Genomic DNA, 19853 nt, shown 5'->3' with positions numbered 1-19853 from the left:
AGCCTTATCTATGTAGTGAGTTCCCGGGCAGCCAGGGTTGCACAGGGAGGCCCTGTTATGCCTCCCAGCACTTGGGAGGCAGAGGGCGGTGGATCTGTGAATTTGGGACCAGCCTGCTCTACAGAGCAAGTTCCAGGACAGCCAGGGCTACACAGAGACTGTCTTGGGGGAGGAAAGAAAAAAAGAAACTTAGAGAGGACACAAGTTTGGTTCCAGCACCCATATCAGGTCCCTAACAATCACTTGTAACTTTAATGCCAGGGCATTTCAGTGCATGTGTGCACATAAGTACATGCAGGTAAAAATAAATGTACTTGTCTTTACTCCAGCGCTTACAGAGGCAGAGGCAGGCAGATCTCTGAGTTTGAGGCCAGCTTGGTCTACAGAGTGAGTTCTAGGACACAGAGAAACCCTGTCTCCAAACCAAACCAAAAAGATGGATGATGATACATGCCTTTAATCTCAGCATTTGGAAGGCAATGTGATTCTCTGTGAATCTTAGGCCAGGCTAGTCTAAGAAAAAAACTACTTCTGTAAGTCGTCTTTTGACCTTTAACCATTATACATGTTCCCCCCCCCAACACACACAAATAAATGTAATGGAAAAAGAAAAAACCTGAAATTTAAAGTGTTTTTTTGTTTTTCAAGACAGGGTTTCTCTGTGTAGCCTTGGCTGTCCTGGTCTCTTTATAGACCATGCTGGCCTCGCACTCAATGATCCACCTGCTTCTGCCTCCCAAGTGCTGGGATTAAAAGCATACTTCACCACATCTGGCTAAAGGAGGTACTTTTAACTCCTTTCTAAATGAGGAATTAGGCTCAGTGCTAGGTGGACCAGTTGTGTAGGGACTCAGGTGCCTGGTGGGTGAGCTCCATCACAAAGCCATATGCAGGAACTCTGGTCTCCAGTTTTGTCTTTGTGGACTTTACTGTCCCTACTGTCACTAGACAGCTCAGCCCAGCTTGAAATCAGCATAGACTCTACAGCTGCCACCATCCTTGGCTTGTCTCTGCCCCTTTTGCCCTTGGCTCCTTGGCCTATATCTGCAAGTTCCTCTGTGAACTCCAAGGAAAGCTGTGATTGGCTGGCCCATTTCCAAACCGTTGTGTTTCCTCCCCGAGGCAGCTTCAGGTCCTTGTACCAATCTGGCTCTGGTTGGAGGAAGGGGTGGGTAGTGTGCCCTGGAGGCAGGTCTGTAGCAGGTAGCTCCAACAGGTGTAGATCAGTACCCACCATGGCCCTCAGCATGCCCAAGTGGCAGGAAAAGAGGCTGAGATCTCAAAAACCCAAGGAGCTATACCAGTCCTTCCTGCATAGTGCTCTTGCCAGAGGCAGGGCAAGAAGCCTAAGCTTTCCTTTAAATTCCTCACATGGCAGCTCCAACCTGTTTTCCGCAGATCTTCTCCAGGAGGCCAGGAAAGATGACTGTGCCCTGGCTCCTTGCTACCGTGCAGGGTGATGCTTGCTGGGCATTCACTCAGCCCGCTGAGGAAGTCATTTGGGTTTTGACTCATGGTTGGAGACAGGAGCTCGAACCTGGAGGAGAGGGAAAGAAAGAAGCTGAGATGGAAGAAAAACAGAGAAGGGAGGGAAGGGGAGGCTCAGAGAAAGCCTTGTTGATGTATGCCAGAGGCAGTGTTAGGGTACACTCCCACGGGGCACCGGCCTCTGCGTGCTCCTCACTGCGCGTGGATGTAGATGGGTGGACTTTACTCTGTCCCTACTGTCTGTTAGACAGCTCAGCCCAGGCTTGAAATCAGCCCAGGGTCTGCATCTGGTACGTAGTCTGATCATGGCATGGCCTGTTGTGTGTGCACTAGGCCTGCACATGCACACATCTGTGTATGCCCTATACCTGTGTGTACATAGGGTTGCTTTATCTCCAGCACAAGGAATCGTTGCAAATGGGGAAGCCTGACTTTGGAGAGCAGGGTAGGATTAAAAAAGAAGGCTCTCGAACAATAGGCATCCTGGACTCCTCCCTGTGGCTCCGAGAAAGGCCTTTTCCCTTTGGGAGGGGGATGTTCAGACGTCCAAAGTTCTGACCTTTGAATCCTCTTTTGTTTGATGTGGTGAACTCTAAAACCGCCCTCCTTTCTGGCTGCAATATGTCAGCCTCTCAATGCAAATCTTAACTGAAGATCCTCTTTTCCTCCACCCAGCTTCTTTCTTTGGAAGAAAAAGCACGAGTTGTCCCCCCCCCCCCCCACTTCCAAACCCAGTGTCTGTGCGCAGGTTACACTCAGTGAAGTTCTTAAGTCACATTTGGGCTAACTAGCCTCTCCCCAACACCCCAACCCCCACCCCAGCCAACATCCGGTACTTATTTTATGAGTCAAGCATTAATCCAGGTGAGTGATAAGGTAGGGGTAGTGTGGGGCGCGTGAGTCAGGCAAACCGTCCACGGGAAAGGCTGCTCTGCCTATTCCCCTGCCTCAGAGGAGGAGGCACCTCATATTGGCCCAGGGACCTAATGGGACCAAGAAAAGGGGTGTTCCAGAGGGAGAGACTTCCTCTTGCTCCTCAGCTTCTGAGCGGTGGGTGGGGAACATAGTTTTTCTGGTTTATATGAGGTTCAGCCATGTAGGAACTTGTCCAGAAAAACAGGGAGCGGGGGAGGGGGGGTGAATCTACAAGCTGCACTAGCTGTGCTGAGCCTACCCTTCGGGGCCAAGGAGTGAGGTGAGGTGAGGTGAGGGGGCAACAAAGGAGAAAGAGGCAGACAAGGAGACACCTGGCCTGCTTCTCTGTTCAGGCCTCATAGCTCTCGCCTTCACCTCTTTCCTGGGCCAACACTTAGAGGGGCATTCTAGGGAGAAGACACAAGGGATGGAGACATGTGTGCTCAGGTGCACCCCCGCTCAAACCTAAACATTTCCCCTCAGAAGCAAGACCTAGCTCTCCCCTATTCCCAAGGATGATGAGGTCAAGATTGGGCCTTGACTAACAGGCAGCATTGAGAACCATCACTTGACAGCGTGGGATGAAGAACATTGGCAGATACGGTGTCCTGGCTTTCTCTAACTGTCCTTCCACAGTATGCCCACTGACTCCAGATGTAGAGAGAGACCCTCAGGAAGAAATTCCTTAGCTCTAGCTGCAGAATCTTCTGAAGCAGCCTGTCCCCTCCCCTGGAACCTTCCCCTGTGACTCTTTTCCCTTTGGGCGGGTAGCTGACTACCCTGTAATTAGCAGCCAGCCTGGGCTTGGATGAGGAGAGCGCTGGGATCCAGTGCAGCACATGCGTAGCCTTTTTGGCATTGTCACATGTGGTGCTTCCTTCTCGGAAATCTCTATGAATGACGCCTTCCGTTGTGCGCCTGTGGTCCAGCTGGTCCCTGGCTCAGACCTCGGGTCCAGCTCTTTTACACCCACTTCTGCCCACCTGTGCTCCTCAATCCTCTCGTCCTCATTTCCATGTACCTGGCCTCTTCTTCCTTTCAGATTTATATTTTTATTATGTATATGGCATTCAACCTACACATGTGCCTGAAAGCCAAAAGAGGGCATCAGATCTCATTACAGATGGTCGTGAGCCACCATGTGGTTGCTGGGAATTGAATTCAGGATCTCTGGGAGAGCAGCCAGTGCTCTTAACCTCTGAGCCGTCTCTCCAGCGCCTCTCTTTCTTCTTTATGGCTCCTGGGCCTCCTGGCTGCAGTCCTCCTCCTTCCAATCCATCCAGCACTGAGCACTGTGAGGTCCTTCCCTGTGCAAATGCTTAAACCCTTCACAGCTTCCATAAGCCACTGATCCTGGTAGGTGAACGTCTGCCAGAGGTCCAGGCTCTCTGCCTTCTGGCTTTTTGTCTCTCGCTTCCAGCTGCACCTCTCTCTGGCTGCTTCTTCCTTCCTAGGCCGATGATAACCCATTAACTCTCACCTGGAACCACTTGCCTCTATCTATTCTTCTGCAGGAAGCCGATTAGTCTAGCCTGTCTCTTTCCTGGCTGCAGGGATAGGGGACTGAGACGCTTCTCAGCTCTAGTTTGGACCCAAGAAGCCTGTGAGCGTTTCCATCTTCTTCACTGCTGGTCTTGACCTCTCTCCTCTTCCAGAAGAGCCCTCTAGGCCCCAGTAGTTTTCCTGTCAGTGAGAAGAAGGAGGGAATCAGAAAGCAGAGCTTCAGGTGTCTGGTTCCTAAGAGGCACGCTAGAGCCCTCCAGATGTCCTGTTTCCACAGGTGGCTCGGTCTGTCCCAACTCCATATATTCACTCTTGTGCCCCAGCAGCTGGCATAGGGTAAGCCCAAATGTCAGCCTTTGCCTCCAAAACCTTCAACAGAGTCCCCCCTCACTTATCTTTGGTTTTTTCTAAATACCAGACCCAGACCAGGTCCTGGCAGGGACACACGTGAACATGCCCATGGGTGCAAGCATGGATTCCCCATGAACACGGACACAGGATGCACACATGTCTAAGCATGTACCTGGACATCCATGGATATCCATGAGGACACGTGGCAGAAGGCTCAGCACCTGGGCATGGCCCTTGAAGACAGTGTGGTATACTAAGCCTGGAATATTCCTAATAGTATCCAGCTCGTGGGGACAGAGACCTCTGACACACCCCAAATGTGAAGGTTTTGTTGTTGTTGTTTTTTTGGGGTTGGGGCTTTTTGTTTGTTTGTTTGTTTGTTTTTAGAGACAGGGATTCTCTGGACTCCTGACTGTCCTGAACTCACTTTGTAGACCAGGCTGGCCTTGAACTCATAGAGATCTGCCTGCCTCTGCCTTCCAAGTACTGGGATTAAAGGTGTGTATGCCATCACTGTCTGGTCTTATTTTTTAAATTTATTTTAACATTAAAGAAATGCCTTAGTGCCTTTAATCCTAGTGCTCAAGAGGTAGAGCAGGCAGATTGCTGTCAGTTCAAGGCCAGCCTGGTCTACAAAAGTGAATCCACTGTTTCAAAAAACAAAACAAAGCAAAAAAAAAAAAAAAAAAGGGAATCCAGGATAGCTAGGATTGTTACACAGAGAAACCCTGTCTCAAAAACCCTAAAAAAAAAAAAAAAAAAAAAAAAAAAAGCAAGGCACTTGGGAGTCTCAGCACTTGGGAGGCAGAGGCATGTGGATCTCTGTGAGTTCGAGACCAGCCTAGTCTACAAATTGAGTTCAGGACAGTCAAGTCTACATAGAGAAACCGTCTCAGGAAAAGAAAAAAGAAATAGCTTACCAGTTAAGAGCACACATGAAATCAGTTCTCGTCACCCACATAAGGTGACTCACTAATCTGGCTAGGTACCTCCATTCAGGTGCACAGCCCCCCCCATTTAAAGTCCCCCCCCCCAGACAGGGTTTCTCTGTGTAGCCTTGGCTATCCTGAACTCACTTTGTAGACCAGGCTGGCCTCAAACTCACATCGATCCGCCTGCCTCTGCCTCCCGAATGCTGGGATTAAAGGCGTGCGCCACCACGCCCGGCCAGCAAAACAGTTTTTAAAAGTATTTACTTTTATTTTCTGTGCATCGGTGTGAGAATGTCAGATCCCTTGGAACTTGAGTTACAGACAGTTGTGAGCTGCCATGTGGGTGCTAGGAATTGAACCCGGGTCCTTTGGAAGAGCAGACAGTGCTCTTAACCACTGAGCCATCTCTCCAGCTCCAGCAAAAACCCTTTTTAATTCATTTATTTTTATGAATGTGTGTACATGCATATGTGTATGTGTAGGTGAGTGCAGGTGTCTGGGGAGGCCAGAAAAAGGTGTAGGGCTCTTTGGATCTGAATTCAAGTTGTTGTGAGACATCTGCCGGATGTGGGTGCCAGGAACAGAACCCACGTCCTTTGGAGAAGAGGCAAGCACTCTCAACCATTGAGCCACGTCTCCAGGCCCTGGGGTGCTCTCATTCAGTCCAAAAAAATTCGGGGGCAGGAAATGAAAGGTGTGCCACCCTCATCTTTTGAAGGGCGCCAGCCAGCCCCTCTGGTCCAGCAGGCTCAGACTTGCTCATTCCTAGGCTGGGGACCCACTCCCCCTGCTCTGCGTGGAGGAGTCATGGCCTCCTACAGCAGGATGGGCTGCCTAGGTCCCATCCCTATCTCTTGCCTGGGTGAGACATAGGCCTTGCTCAAGGTGTGGCCTCCTCTTTGCCTCCCAAGAGCTAGCTCTCAGAGGAGCTGGTTGGCCACCTGCCCTCAATCTTGGCTGTCCTTCCCAAAGAGCAGGCGGGGAACCCACAGCTGTGTGACTCAGAGGGTTGGGACCGACCTCACCAAGGTGCCTCTTCTCTGTGACCTTCTCCTCTGCCTTTTGTCCCAGGGGGGTACCAGTCACATGGACTACACTGAAAATGATGCCCTACAGTTACTCGGCAGCGAAAGAGGGACTCCCTCTTGTCCCCCACACTCAGGCTAGCCTGGTACTTCTCTGCAAGTGCATCCTTTATCCTCTCGCTATCCCAGGTGCAAGGGCTGATGGGAGTCAAGGGCCGTTGGAAGCAGAGTCCTCTCTCCCCCATTAAGGAGTGCAGAGATCCACTCATCTGTAGAATCCTAAGTCAGACCCTGCCCATCCCAATGGGCCTGCGTTTGGATACCTGTATATACCACTGCCATAGACACAAAGGAGTCTGGTGGAATCACATGGAATCATAGTCCTGTATGCTGGTCTTGACTGAGGAGACAAGGGAGAGTTAGGGCCTTAAGATCCTGGCCTCGGGGCTGCCAGTGGTGAGATACACTTTTTATCCCAGCATTTGGGAGGCAGAGGCAGGCGGATCTCTGTGTTTGAGGCCAGTCTGGTCTATAGAGTGAGTTCCAGGACAGCCAGGGTTATAGAGAGAAACCTTGTGTCAAGAAGAAGAAGAAGAAGAAAAAAAGAAGAAGAAGAAGAAGAAGAAGAAGAAGAAGAAGAAGAAGAAGAAGAAGAAGAAGAAGAAGAAGAAAAGGCTCATGGCCTCGTGTCACTTACTATAAGCTATGTGCCTTGGCGCAGGGCTATGTCTGATGGAGGGTGTCACAAAAATACTTTGTGTTGACCTGTAGCCCAGGATTCTAGACAGGTACATGTACACACAGACACACGGTGAGTGCATAGAACTGCTCACATGTAAGTAAAATGGAACTTGGTGAAAATGAGACATATATCTGCAAGGTTGTGCCAGCCTCCCCCATGCACTCCCGTATGAGCTGGGTAGAAACTCAGGATACGTGGCTTTCTTTCTTTCTTTCTTTCTTTCTTTCTTCTTTTGGTTTTTGAAGACAGAGTTTCTCTATGTTATCTTGGCCATCCTGGACTTGCTTTGTAGAACAGGTTGGCCTCAAACTCACAGCGGTCCATTTGCCTCTGCTTCCTGAGTGTGCATCTCTCTCTCTCTCTCTCTCTCTCTCTCTCTCTCTCTCTGTTTTCCGAGTCAGCTGTTTCTCTGTGTAGCCTTGGCTGTCCTGGACTCGCTTTGTAGACCAGGCTGGCCTCGAACTCAGCGATCTGCCTGCCTCTGCCTCCCAAGTGCTGAGATCATGGGTGTGAGCCACAGTGCCAGGCGACACGCACACATGTTAACACACAAACATGTACCTGTGTTTTTTGTTGTTGTTGTTGTTGTTGTTTTTTACTTTGCTCTGGTTTCTGGGCCAGTCTCTGCTAGTAGCAGGCTAGGATGGACAGGGTGGGCATGGGGATCTGTGGACTGGGTTCTTGTCTCCTTTTTATTTTTTATTTTTTTGAACCATGGTTCCTCTATGTAGTGCTGTCCTGGAGCTTGATGTAGACCAGACTGGCCTCAAACTCAGAGATCCTCCCAAGTGCTGGGATTAAAGGCGCACCCCCCCCCCCCCCCAGATCTCTTGTCTCCTTTTCATGCTGAGGAACTCCTGCTTCCTGCAGTGTTTGCAGAGCCACTTGAGGTGGTGAGAAGCCTAGAAGCAAAGCAGGGGTGGAGAGCAGAGGGCAGCCTGGCATGTTCCCCGCTCCCACAGACCGCAGTTGGAATTCTGGCACCAGGAATCTTGTGTTCTGCTTTGAGTCACAGGTTGGCAATAGGGCCAACAGGCAGGTACTCAGTGATGGCTGCCTGATTCACCACGGGGCCTCCCAGCCCAGGGGGGAGGGGGTGTCTGGGAAAGAAGCATCTCTCTGGGCTGAGGACCGAACAGAAGTTTCATGTATTGATTTTATGTACCTGTGAGCCTATGGGTAGGCTCTTGAACAAAGGGAAGTATCTGTAGGCTAGAATGTTAAGTACAAGCTGTGTACGCATGTATGTGTGCATGTGTATGCATGTATGTGTGTGCATGTGTACGCATGTATGTGTGTGCATGTGTACGCATGTATGTGTGCATCTGTATGCATGTATGTGTGCATGCATATGCATATATGTGCCTGAGCATCTGTGAATCTACCTTATGTGTTGCTATATCTCAACACTAGGATTTTCTTCTCCACTTTTTTTTTTCTTTTTCTTTTAAGATAAGTTCTCATCATGTAACTTGGGCAGGCCTGGAACTTGCTATATGGCTGACCTCAAACTCACAGAAATCTCCCTGCCTCTTTTTCCCACAAGCTGGGATTAAGTGTTCACCGCACCACTATGTCTGGATTTTTTTTTCTTTTGGTGTTTCTGTTTTTACATGTATTTTTGGGGGTGGTGGTGGTGGGCATGCCACAGTGCATGCAGGAGGGTCAGAGGACAGTTTCAAGGGGTTAGTTCTTACCTTACACCTCCTCGGGCCTGGAGGGAAATGCTTCATCAGTGGAGTCTTCCCACTGCTCCCTGGAGCCCATCGTGTGCTCAAACTATATGCAGCCAGGAATGAGCTTGAACTCCCAACTCTCTTGCTTCCACCTCCCAAGTGCTGGGGTTATGGCCCAGCCCCTCCATACCTTGCTTGTAGTAACCACTGTTTCCTCAGAGAACAAGTCCCCAGGGCCCTTAACTCACCCAGATTAAGTTCTCCTGAAAAATGTAGTTTCTTGGTCTTCCCTGGTAATCAATGCTCCTCTACAGACTATGGGGAAAGCATACACACATTACTCCCAGTCACGTGGGACTGGGGCACAGGCCACTAAGGCAGTTTCCAGATGATTGGTTGACTGGCTGATCTTTCTGATGTCAGGCGCAATCTCAGGACCTTAGACATGCTAGGTAAGTAAGTGTTCTACCACTGAACTACATCTTCAGCCCAATTTCTCAGTTACTAAATGAAGCATTAAACGGAGTAGAGTGGTTCACACCTGTAATCCCATCATTTGAGAGATTTAGGTTAAGAGTGGCCAAGAGCCGGGCGTGGTGGCGCACGCCTTTAATCCCAGCACTCGGGAGGCAGAGGTGGGCGGATCACTGTGTGTTCGAGGCCAGCCTGGTCTACAAAGTGAGTCCAGGATGGCCAAGGCTACACAGAGAGACCCTGTCTCGAAAAACCAAAAAAAAAAAAAAAAAAAAAAGAGTGGCCAAGAGTTGGAGGCCAGACTGAGCTACATAGTGAGTTCAAGGTCAGTTTGGGATACAGTTTGTGTGACCTTATCTCAAAAACAAATAAACAAAAGACAAAGCCGGGTGTGGTGGCGCACGCCTTTAATCCCAGCACTCGGGAGGCAGAGGCAGGCTGATCGCTGTGAGTTCGAGGCCAGCCTGGTCTACAAAGCAAGTCCAGGACAGCCAAGGCTACACAGAGAAACACTGTCTCAGAAAACCAAAAACAAAACAAAACAAAACAAAACAAAAGACAAAAAAGACAAAATAAACAGAAACCAAGCAATCAATCCACCAAGCAAAAAACAAAAACAAAAACAAAAACAAAAAAAAGTAAATATGTAAATAAATGCAGGACTGGGTGAGCATATCACTCAATACGTGCTTAGCACGACATGATCCAGGCCCTGGGTTTTAATCCTGAGCACTGGAGAAAAAACAGAAGAGGAAGGGAAGAAAGGAAAGAAGGCAACACTGAGAGCAATGCTGCCTTGGATGCTCCTCTGACTGATCGATCCAATAGTCTTGTTTTGCTTGTTTGTTGTTTTTGGTTTTTGAGACAGAGTTTCTCTGTGTAGCCCTGGTTTGTCCTGGACTCGCTTTGTATACTAGGCTGGCCTCGAACTCACAGAGATCCACCTGCCCCTGCCTCCCAAGTGCTGGGATTAAAGGCATGCGCCACCACGCCCGGCTGGATCAGATAGTCTTAAAGTTTGATGTAATCTCTCTCTCTCTCTCTCTCTCTCTCTCTCTCTCTCTCTCTCTCTCTCTCTCTCTCTCCGCCCAAATTTTAGATTTTTGAGACATAGTCTCTCTCTTTTGGGCAGGAGGGGAATTGAGATAGGGTCTTGCTGTGCAGCTCTGGCTGTCCTGGAATTCACTATGTAGACCAGGCTAGCCTAAAACTCACAGATCCACACACTGCTGGGACTTAATGAGAGCACCACCATGCCCCCTTTCAACCATCTAAAAATACTTATTTTTATTATTTTTAATTACATGCCTGCATGTGGGTTGGCACACTGGAGGTCCAAGGTGTAGGATCGAGAAAGGATAGGTTTACTTTGATGGGAGTAAGAAAGCCAAGATGGGAGAGAGTTCAAAACAGCTGGAATTCACCCTGCTGGCATGCTGTATGCGGTATGTCGGGACAACAGCAGCTCAGCCTCGGGAGCCACTGGTATAGTGTAGGAAGGCTCACAAGAGAAAGCCCAGGTACGCCAGCCGCCGGCGTGTGCACAGCAAAGGTGTGATCGGGCACACAGGACAAATGCCATGCACTGTGAGGGCTCTTCCCCCAGCGGCCCTCCTTTTCAGTCGCCTGACCTGTTCTATCGAGTCCTGGTTCCTCTCCGTTATTTCAGGTGTCATCATCCGTAGCGTGGGACGGTGTCCACAATGCTTACTGGGACCGGGCCCAGGAGATCGCTAGCTTTTCCCTTTTTCACAGGAACCTCAGATCTTTCAGGCCAGGACTCCCTGCCCTAAGTACACTCCAGAGCCAACCCATCACCCTTAAAGCTCCTTAGGATCTTCCTCACGGCTCCTGTCACCCCCGGGTCCCACCAGCGCCCCAAGGCTAGCGGGCGGGTGGTGACCGCACTCCGCCCCCGCAGGGCTCTGCGGGTGGGGCTCCGCGGGCGGGGCTGGCCGCGGGTGCATGTGCATATAAAGGGCGCCACCTGCGCTCTCCAGTACCCTCCGCTAGTCGCTTCGCGCCCGCTCTCGCCCACGTCGGACCGCGCTGCTGCCTGCCTCGCCATGGGTCGACAGAAGGAGCTGATGAACCGTTGCGGGGAGATGCTCCATATCCGCTACCGGCTGCTCCGCCAGGCGCTGGCGGAGTGCCTGGGGACCCTCATCCTTGTGGTGAGTGCAGGGAAGCGAGCAGCCCTTTCTGTTCTCAGCCTCTCTCCCCACCCGCCCCTCACCCCAGTGCTCCCCGACTCCGTATACACCCTGGGGACCGTTTTTTCCCCCAAGTTTTCAAGGCAGACCCGACCAGGCTTTAACCCTCAGGGTCAAGCTGACCTCCAAAAAAAGCCCTGTCTTCACTGTTCTAACTCAATTCCTGACAGCGGAGAATGACAGTGTTACTCACCAGCGACAGCTCTGCTCTTTCCACTGGAGACCGGGACCACAGGCTGCGGGGAAGGGTGACCCTGTAGTGTGGGACTTTGAGCCCTTTCTCTTCTCAGTCTCCCAAGCTTCCCAGAGTCCCAGCCCCGGGACACAGAGGTGGCAGAATCAAATGGACCCCTATTAAGTTATTTTGGGTCTTGGGTGTTTGGCCCCTAATGAATAATTAAGCCTCTGAAAGTCCAAAAGTTGCAGTGAAGTGAGGACAGATTACCACAGGTGGGGGCAGAGGGCGCAGGCCTCTTGGGCTGTGAGCAGCAAAATTGCAAGGAAGGAATGTCATGGAGATTGTGGAAGGAAACCGGCTCCAGCGGAGGGCTGGGTGTGTGCGTCTCTGACTTCGTTCCTCACGTGCCATGCCCTTTAACCCTGGACCCTGCCGGTTCCGGAGTCCTTGCAGAAGACGGCTGGCCTTTTGATCCCTCCTCTGCCTCTCCGTGGCTCTTGATTGGGCTTCCCCATCCTCCACAGCTTCTGCAGTTTGGCCCTGAGTTGCTGTGCGTAACTTGGGGGTGCACTTCTCCGTCTGACAGGCAGTTATGTTTTTTGTTTCCTGTCCCAGTTACTCTCTCTGATTTTTCAGCCACTGATGTCATTACATTTGTTTGCCCCAGTCTTCTGAATTCAGTTGCAGCACAAGCCTCAGTCCTGGGTGACATAGATCAGTTGAACCAGCCGGAAAGGATGATGGTCCGGCAGGGTACTCGGTGAGAAGAGGCCTAAACTTGCCTCTGACCTCATAGACCGGTGGCCTATCAGTTGTCCCCACTCCTCTCTTCTTTGTGCCAAGAAGGGAGTGGAGAGGTGCATTTGTCGCCTTTCCACCTCTGTCCTGTTCCCTATCTTGATGTGTGAGTTCAGCCACCTGTTTGGGAGCAGCAGGCACGAGGGAGGGTGTCTTCCGCCTCTACAGAGGGGCCTCCTCCTTCGCCCTTCCCAGTTCTCAATTCCACTCCACTATGAAAAGAGCAGTCAGTCCCCCGCTGAGCCCCAGGACCAGTTGGCTTATCCCAGGCCACAAAAAGAGGGTGCTGGATTTGTGATGAAGGCTTTCAGGCCTAGGGAGATGTGAGGCATCAGGTGTCTGGTGAAAAGCAGAGCTTAGGGGGGAGTCACACCAAGGGGAATCCCCTGATGGGTGAGCGCTTGCTTGTGTGTAGCTGTGTTGGGGGACCCAGGACATTACCGGGTCAGAATCCAGGGTAGCTTTGGGGTGAGAAAAGCCCCTTTCTCTGAGGTACATAGTTGGGTAGGGTGAGGGGCTGGCTAAGAACCTGGAGCCGGGTGAAGGGGGGAGGAGAAGGAAGAGGAAGATTAGCCCCAAGGTGGTGGAACTGGCTTTCAGAGCTCCTCCCTCCAGTGCCCCTTGGCATGGTACCAGGTCTGGGCCTCAGGCAGGCAAAGAGCTCAGGCCAGGGTCTGGCTGGGCACAGTGTCCCAGACCTCCACATGCCTCCACCCTGGACTCTGACAATCACTGACCTTTGCTCTCACCTGTCTCCTGCACACCTTTGCCCTGCACTGGGAAGCACCACTGGCTTCCCCTGCCTCATCCTTCTGAGTGATAAGAACCAATGCTTGACAGCTCAGCACCCATCAGAGAGGAAACGGAACAGCCACTGCCTGCTGGCCAGCATAGCAATTTTTATTTTATTTTATTTTTTAGACAGGGTCTCTCTGTTCTGTAGACCAGGCTGGCCTCTACTTCGAGAGTGCAGGGATCAAGGCCGGGCTCAGCACAGCACTCTGAGTTCTGGAGAGGTGGGAACGGAGACCCAGGGACTTTTGAACATATATTACGCCCTGTATATGCTAGATTTGAGGGACCCTAGTCCCTTTCAGTCCCTCTATCCCAGGCGGAAGGGTTTGAGCAGATCTCATTGGAGTTAGAGAGAAGAGCCAACTAAACCTTGTATTTAGGACTCTCCGGATCTGAGTGGGAATCCTGGAGGCAGAGGGGCGGCAGCAGGAAGAGGAAGGTTCAGCCTGGGAGGTGCTGAAAGGGACAGATTAGGAGAGAGGGCACTGAGTGAGGGGCCCGGGGAGGACCAGGTGTGCACAGAGGCTTCTAGGAGATTCACCTTCACTTTTGTTCTCCCTCTAATCTCTGTATCCCCCCCTCCCCACGCTGCCACCTCCACTATGACCTCAGCTGTGGAAGAGCTGGAGGTTAAGGCATACTTCCTGCCTCTGTGTGCCAGGTCTGGAGGACAGAGACAGAAACTGCTATAGTGACAGTCTCCCTCCCCCTCCCCCCTCCCCCCTCCCCCCTCCCCCCTCCCCCCTCCCCCCCACCCCCCACCCCCAATCCCCTTCTGGGATTGAAGAAAAACCAGTGAATGTTATTATCCAACCATCTGGGTTCCCAGGCCCTCCTATAGGGCTCTGTTCTCTCTATTCAAGATGGAGACTAAATGGGTGAAGACAAGTCTCCTCTTTCTGGGACTTGCAGTTGCAGCAGGAGGATCTGGGTTATTTTCCAGGAAGGACTTCCGGTCTTCTCTGGTGGCAGGCATCCGCTGTTCTCAATGGGGTGTCATTTGCTCTGCTTTCTGACAGATGTTCGGCTGTGGCTCCGTGGCTCAAGTGGTGCTCAGCCGGGGCACCCATGGTGGCTTCCTCACCATCAACTTGGCTTTTGGCTTCGCTGTCACCCTTGCCATCTTGGTGGCTGGCCAAGTGTCTGGTAAGGTCTCAACCCCAGCCTCAGTTCCCAGCCCTCATCAGCATTTCCAACAAGTGTCTGGCTAGAGCAGGGGGGGTGAGGGGGCACCCTCAAGCTTGGGGTTCTGACAACACCCCAGCTTTGGGCCCTTTGGAGGCAAGGTTGGAACAGAACCATTGACTCTCACCCTGGAATCAAAGGTCAGTCTGTGACATAGTCCAACTGCCACCCAGGCCAAGAAACCCTTCTGTACCCCAGAAAAGAAAGAGGAGTGCATGGGAGCCCTTACGAGCCCCTCAACCCCCCATAGTGGTGGGCTGTGGCCAACAGATTCTATCTCCTCTCCTCAGGAGCCCACTTAAATCCTGCTGTGACCTTTGCCATGTGCTTCCTGGCACGCGAACCCTGGATCAAGCTGCCCATTTACACACTGGCACAGACGCTGGGGGCCTTCTTGGGTGCTGGCATCGTTTTTGGGCTGTACTATGGTAAGCGGTCCCGTCCCGCCCTTCTCCACGCACCTTTCCCTTCTGAAATTCTGGCTGGCGCCAAGCCCACTGATGACACCTGGGGCCTGCCCAGGCCCAGTGCTCATGACTCACTCGTTAACACTCAGGCCCAGGTTCGGGGCTCTAGGGGAAAGAAACAAGTTGGGCAACAATAGGATCTCGGGTCTTCCGCCCCACCCTGTCTCGGTGCCTCCAGAGTATTATGTTTACCCGTGACCCCTGGCAGGGTGGGGAAGGCAGGTCTGAGACGGGAGGCTGGGCCATCACTCACAATGGGCCTAATCTGTCACCAGATGCCATCTGGGGCTTTGCCAACAATCAACTTATCGTCTCCGGACCCAATGGCACAGCTGGCATCTTTGCCACCTATCCCTCTGGACACTTGGACATGGTCAATGGTTTCTTTGATCAGGTACGGGGCTGGGGAAGTGTGAAGTTAAAAGCGGAGGGAGGAACAGACCTGTTTGGGACAACGCCCCTTGATTGTAGCAGGGCACCTCAGAACATGCGCAGAGCCTCCCAGTGAATGTTTGCTCCGTGCATTGCGAGCATCCCAGGATCAGCAGGGCAAGGAGCCGTCCCTCACCTTCCGCTCCCCACTCTCCAGTTCATAGGTACAGCCTCCCTCATCGTGTGTGTGCTAGCCATTGTCGACCCGTATAACAACCCTGTCCCCCGCGGCCTGGAGGCCTTCACCGTGGGCCTTGTGGTCCTGGTCATTGGCACTTCCATGGGCTTCAACTCTGGTTATGCGGTCAACCCTGCCCGTGACTTTGGCCCCCGCCTTTTCACCGCCCTGGCTGGCTGGGGCTCAGAAGTCTTCACGTGAGTACGCCCGCCCCCAATCCCACCCCCCACCCCCGCCCTCAGCTTACCTTAGGTCGCCTCCCCTCTCCCCTGCCCTCCTGTTTCTGATCACCAGTATCCGCCCTCCAGGACTGGCCGGCACTGGTGGTGGGTACCCATCGTCTCCCCACTCCTGGGCTCCATCGCTGGCGTCTTCGTGTACCAGCTCATGATCGGCTGCCACCTGGAGCAGCCCCCGCCCTCCACCGAGGCAGAGAATGTGAAGCTGGCCCACGTGAAGCACAAAGAGCAGATCTGAGTGGGCGGCCGGCCGGCCCCCACTGTCCACTCCCTTGAGTATCCACTGACTGTGTGGGGGCCACTCCTTTAAAAGCCCCCCTGGGATGCCTCTCACGGAGAAGCTAAGAAGCTCCCTGTATCCACCCCGGCTGGACGGCCCCTCCAGAATGTCAAATGAACTCTGCCCAACGGGGCATTAGGTTCCCAGTCTTAAGCCAAGGTCTGATAGCAAGTAGGACCAAATGTCCTTTCGTTTCCCAAAAGGAAGAGAATATACAAAGAGAGGAAGAGAGAGTATGTGTGTATGTGTGTGTGCGTGCGTGCATGCATGCATGTGTGTATGTGTGTGCGTGTGTGCTGTTTTCCAGGCATTCAGGGCAAGGGACCAAGTTTTCAAAACAGACCAAAGCAGTTCAAGGGAGCCCAGGGGAAGGGAGGTGAGGGAGGAAACTGCCAGCGTGTGCGTGGGTCAGGGAGTCCGCGTGGAGGAGGACCCGGAAGTGCGTTTCTGAGTATGTGTGTGTCTGGTCTTTATTGGAAGTGGATTTCTAGGCTTGGGGGTGGGGGAGGGGTAAGAGGGATGTAGCTCCTATCTGGAGCTATGATCCTTGAGTAGGGGCTGTGTAATATTTTTCTGATATAAGATAGACACTAGGAGGGGGAAGAAATTTAGGTCGTAAGTTTCATATTTTCTGTTTTTTTAAAATAATATATACATATATACATACATATATGTTACAGTCTTAGGACTAGGGGTAGGGAAACCCCACTTTTTAAAAAGGTTTTCCTTCCTTTAATCCTCCAATCAACAATGTGCTGTTGCCTTTTATATACATAAAGAATAAAATGTATCCACAAAACAGAAACTGTGCCTTTCTGCTTGCTTTTGTTTGTTTTCAGACAGGATCCATATAGTGCAGGCTATCCTGGGACTCACTATGTATCCCAGGCTGGCCTTGAACTCACAGAGCTCCCCTTGCTGACACCTTAGAGCTTTGGTGTCATTTAGCCATAAACTCCCAAGTGTCTAGTTCAGGGTCTAGGCTTAGTTTGTATTCAGTAGCCCCAGATTCCAGCCCTCCTGAGCATCTGAGGAATCCTTCCATCTTATCCCAGTCCCCAGGGAGGAAGTTTGGAGCCCCTGTGGCAGGCAGAGCTGCCTGGAGAATGGAAAGGCTAAAGCTATGGCTTGAGGAGGCCAAGCAGACTGGGGGCCTGTATGGTCCTCTACTCAGGCTTTTGGCTGTGCACTCTTAGCAGCCTCCCTGCAGGGTCAGTCCGCACAGGTTCCTAAGGGTACCACCCTGAGAATAGGGCTCCCTCCACCGTCCTCATCACATCTGAGACGACACCAAAGTCCTCCTACTGCCCAGGGTCTCTCGGCCGTGTCCCTCTCCTTACCCACCCCACCCCAATGCTCCACCTTGACTGCTGCCTACTTTCTGGGCCCCTGGGCTTCCCTACTTTGGGCCTCCACTCTGAAGTTCCTGCTCCCATCTTTGCTTGTTAATATTATGGTCTGCATTAGTGCTGCTCCCTCCTCTAGGAAATGGGTCACTCTCCCTTCCAACCCAAAGTCACTTGCCTGAACCAAGAACCTCTGTTGTGTTTACTCAAGTCCCTTTCTCTGCCTCATTAGTTAGGGACATGTCTGTGCCCAGTAAGGCACGGGTTGTGTGACTAGCCTGGCACACCTGAGCCCAGGAAGTGTGCCTCATTTCCGCCTTCCTTACTAGAGCTGACTTAAGTTTCACCAGGAATACGAGGGAAACCGTCCTGCACAGTTAACCCTGGAGGAGCCGGAGGAACCTGGGCCTGCAAAATTGTGCTTTTCAAGGTCAAGGGCTCTTGCGCCATAGCCCCTTCACCGCTGAACCCCAGGCCCAAGAAAGACCTCACAGCTAGGACTGACTTAGGAGTCAGGGTGGGATAAGACATTTCTTTTTTGTGGGGTAGGAGAGTGTTTCTCTGTGTAGCCCTGGCCGTCCTGGACTCACTTTGTAGACCAGGCTGGCCTCTGAACTCACAGTGATCCACCTGCCTCTGCCTCCCGAGTGCTGGGATTAAAGGCGTGCACCACCACAGCTTGGCGGGAGAAGACAATTCACTGAAAGATCCCAGCCTTTCCTTGTGCCCCCAGGTCCCAAGAGGCATCTCTGGAATGCTGGAGAGGCCTGAGGCAGAGGGACCCTGAGTCGGGAGAATGTGAAACCTGGGAGCGGGAAGGTGCCTGCAGGGTTCCCTTCAGCATGCCACACCAGTTTCACTCAACAGCCACAGCGTTTCCTCCTTGGGACTCCATCCGTAACCCTGCCGCACCATCCTTCCTTTCAGATCCCACCAGTCAGTGGGTGGCAGTGGTGGCAGGAGGCCTTCAGGTGCCGTGGCTGTAAAACAGTGGAGTGGTGGCGCACGCCTTTAATCCCAGCACTCGGGAGGCAGAGGCAGGTGGATCGCTGTGAGTTCAGAGGACAGCCTGGTCTACAAAGTGAGTCCAGGACGGCCAAGACTACACAGAGAAGCCCTGTCTCGAAAAACCAACCAATCAAACAAACAAACAAAAACCAAGACAAAAAACAAAACTGGCCCCTTAGGACTGCTGGCAGACGCAGGATGGGATGAGAAAGTGGAGGGAAAGGAGGGTGCTGAGAGCTGTTTTGTAAGGCCACTGAATTCAGCAACCATCTTTCACCTCAGATCCCTCTTACACTCATGAACTTACTGAGAGATAGAAGAACTGGGCTCCTCCTTATGCTTCTGTGCCCAGACTCTAGAAGGCTCTTGGGATGGGTTTAGAAAGGCAAGAGTGAACCAGGAGCTATGGCACACGCCTGTAATCCCAGCACTCTGGGAGCCAGAGGCAGATGGAGCTCTGTGAGTCTGAGGATAGCCTGGTCAACAAATCAAGTTCAGGAGAGCCAGGGCTACACAGAGAAACACTGTCTGGAAAAACCAAAGGCGGCAGGAAAAGAGAGAGAGAGGGGAAAAAAAAAAAAAGAAAGAAAGAAAGGCAAAATTGAGGCACAGGTGAGCAAGGCAGAGGTGAGGAAAGGAATGTTGGTTAAATACTTGCTTAAAGCCAGGAACAGTGTGTGGAAACATGGGCTTGGCAGCCACTTTGTGACTCTTCCGTGCAAAGAGCTCTCATGAATACTCCACTCTGAATCGACAACGTTGTGGCTACTTGTAAATTCTGGAAGGAAAATGTTCTACCTCCAATAAGAAAGTTTCTTGGCCAGGCATGGTGGTGCACACCTTTAGTCTCAGCACTCGGGAGGCAGAGGCAGGTGGATCGCTGTGAGTTTGAGGCCAGCCTGGTCTACAAAGTGAGTCCAGGACAGCCAAGGCTACACAGAGAAACCCTGTCTCGAAAAAACAAAAAACAAACAAACAAAAAACCCCGAAAAAACAGAAGTTTCTTCTCCCTTTCAAAGAATTCCCCGCCCCCCACTCAATTTGTAGACCAGGCTGACCTTGAACTCACAGAGATCTGCCTCTGCCTCTGCCTCCGTGAGTGCTGGGATTACAGGCATGCACCACTGTGCCCGACTCTTTCTTCCCTCCCTCCGTCTTTTTTTCTCTTTTGTTTTTGAGACAGGGTTCCTCTGTGTATCCCTGGCTGTCCTGGACTTGCTTTGTAGACCAGGCTGTCCTCGAACTCACAGCGGCCCACCTGCCTCTGCCTCCCTGAGTGCTGGGATTAAAGGCGTGCTCCACCACGCCCAGCTGGAGCCATGTGTCTTAAAGCACTGACTTGCCCTATTGAAATCAGCTCCCTGAAACTGGCTGCTGTTTGGCTAGTTGGCTCTGTGTCTGTGCACACAGGCTTCTTGCGGGCTGTCTTTCTCTCAGCAGCCTAGGCCATCAGAGTCTCTGGCTGTCTTCATCTTTGGCTCTCTCTGTGCGTTACTGCCTAATTCACCGTGTCCCTCTGTGTGCACCTCAGTCCATTTCTCTGTGTACTCGCAGCGCACCTCTGAGTGGAAATGACTGCAGCCAACCATCTGTGCCCCGGGGCATGTCTTCTTAATTCCTGGTAATGA

At 52.0% G+C, this 19853-nt stretch overlaps 1 protein-coding gene and 2 long non-coding RNA genes across 4 annotated transcripts in view; 2 read left to right on the top strand and 1 right to left on the bottom strand.

Moving 5' to 3' along the window:
* Positions 1-9396, top strand: part of LOC311594341 — a 59122-nt gene extending 49726 nt beyond the window's left edge. Inside the window, exon 2 of the long non-coding RNA XR_014778062.1 lies at positions 9218-9396. This is a non-coding gene — a long non-coding RNA (uncharacterized lncRNA). The remainder of the gene's footprint in view (positions 1-9217) is intronic.
* LOC311594308 lies at positions 206-13766 on the bottom strand. The gene is made up of 3 exons (XR_014778041.1): positions 11513-13766; positions 3884-4086; positions 206-1537 (listed from the first exon to the last, which is right to left on the bottom strand). It is a non-coding gene; the product is annotated as an uncharacterized lncRNA (long non-coding RNA).
* Positions 11086-16676, top strand: AQP3 (aquaporin 3 (Gill blood group)). 2 transcript variants are annotated; one of them, XM_084775812.1, is made up of 6 exons: positions 11088-11280; positions 14110-14236; positions 14566-14703; positions 15018-15136; positions 15332-15549; positions 15661-16676. In XM_084775812.1, exons 1-6 carry the CDS (start codon positions 11173-11175, stop codon positions 15827-15829), a joined length of 879 nt encoding a protein of 292 aa, XP_084631938.1. In that variant the 5' UTR covers positions 11088-11172; the 3' UTR covers positions 15830-16676. The 2 variants fall into 2 exon arrangements, with proteins under 2 accessions (XP_084631939.1, XP_084631938.1); XM_084775813.1 differs by lacking the exon at positions 15332-15549 and having other exon boundaries at positions 11086-11280.
* Positions 16677-19853: the final 3177 nt, after the last annotated feature.

The sequence above is a fragment of the Acomys minous genome (assembly GCF_964271855.1).
Source record: "Acomys minous genome assembly, chromosome: 1".
In the NCBI taxonomy this organism is placed as follows: Eukaryota; Metazoa; Chordata; class Mammalia; order Rodentia; family Muridae; genus Acomys; species Acomys minous.
Note: the sequence above shows the minus strand (reverse complement) of the source record. Positions and strands in the feature narration are given on the sequence as shown.

Bases quoted from the DNA above. Each gene is read 5' to 3' on its own strand.
- AQP3 (XM_084775812.1), top strand. From the start codon at position 11,173: ATGGGTCGACAGAAGGAGCTGATGAACCGTTGCGGGGAGATGCTCCAT. The intron at 14,704-15,017 runs GTAAGCGGTCCC...ATCTGTCACCAG, and splicing joins CGTTTTTGGGCTGTACTATG to ATGCCATCTGGGGCTTTGCC. The intron at 15,550-15,660 runs GTGAGTACGCCC...TCCGCCCTCCAG, and splicing joins TGGGGCTCAGAAGTCTTCAC to GACTGGCCGGCACTGGTGGT.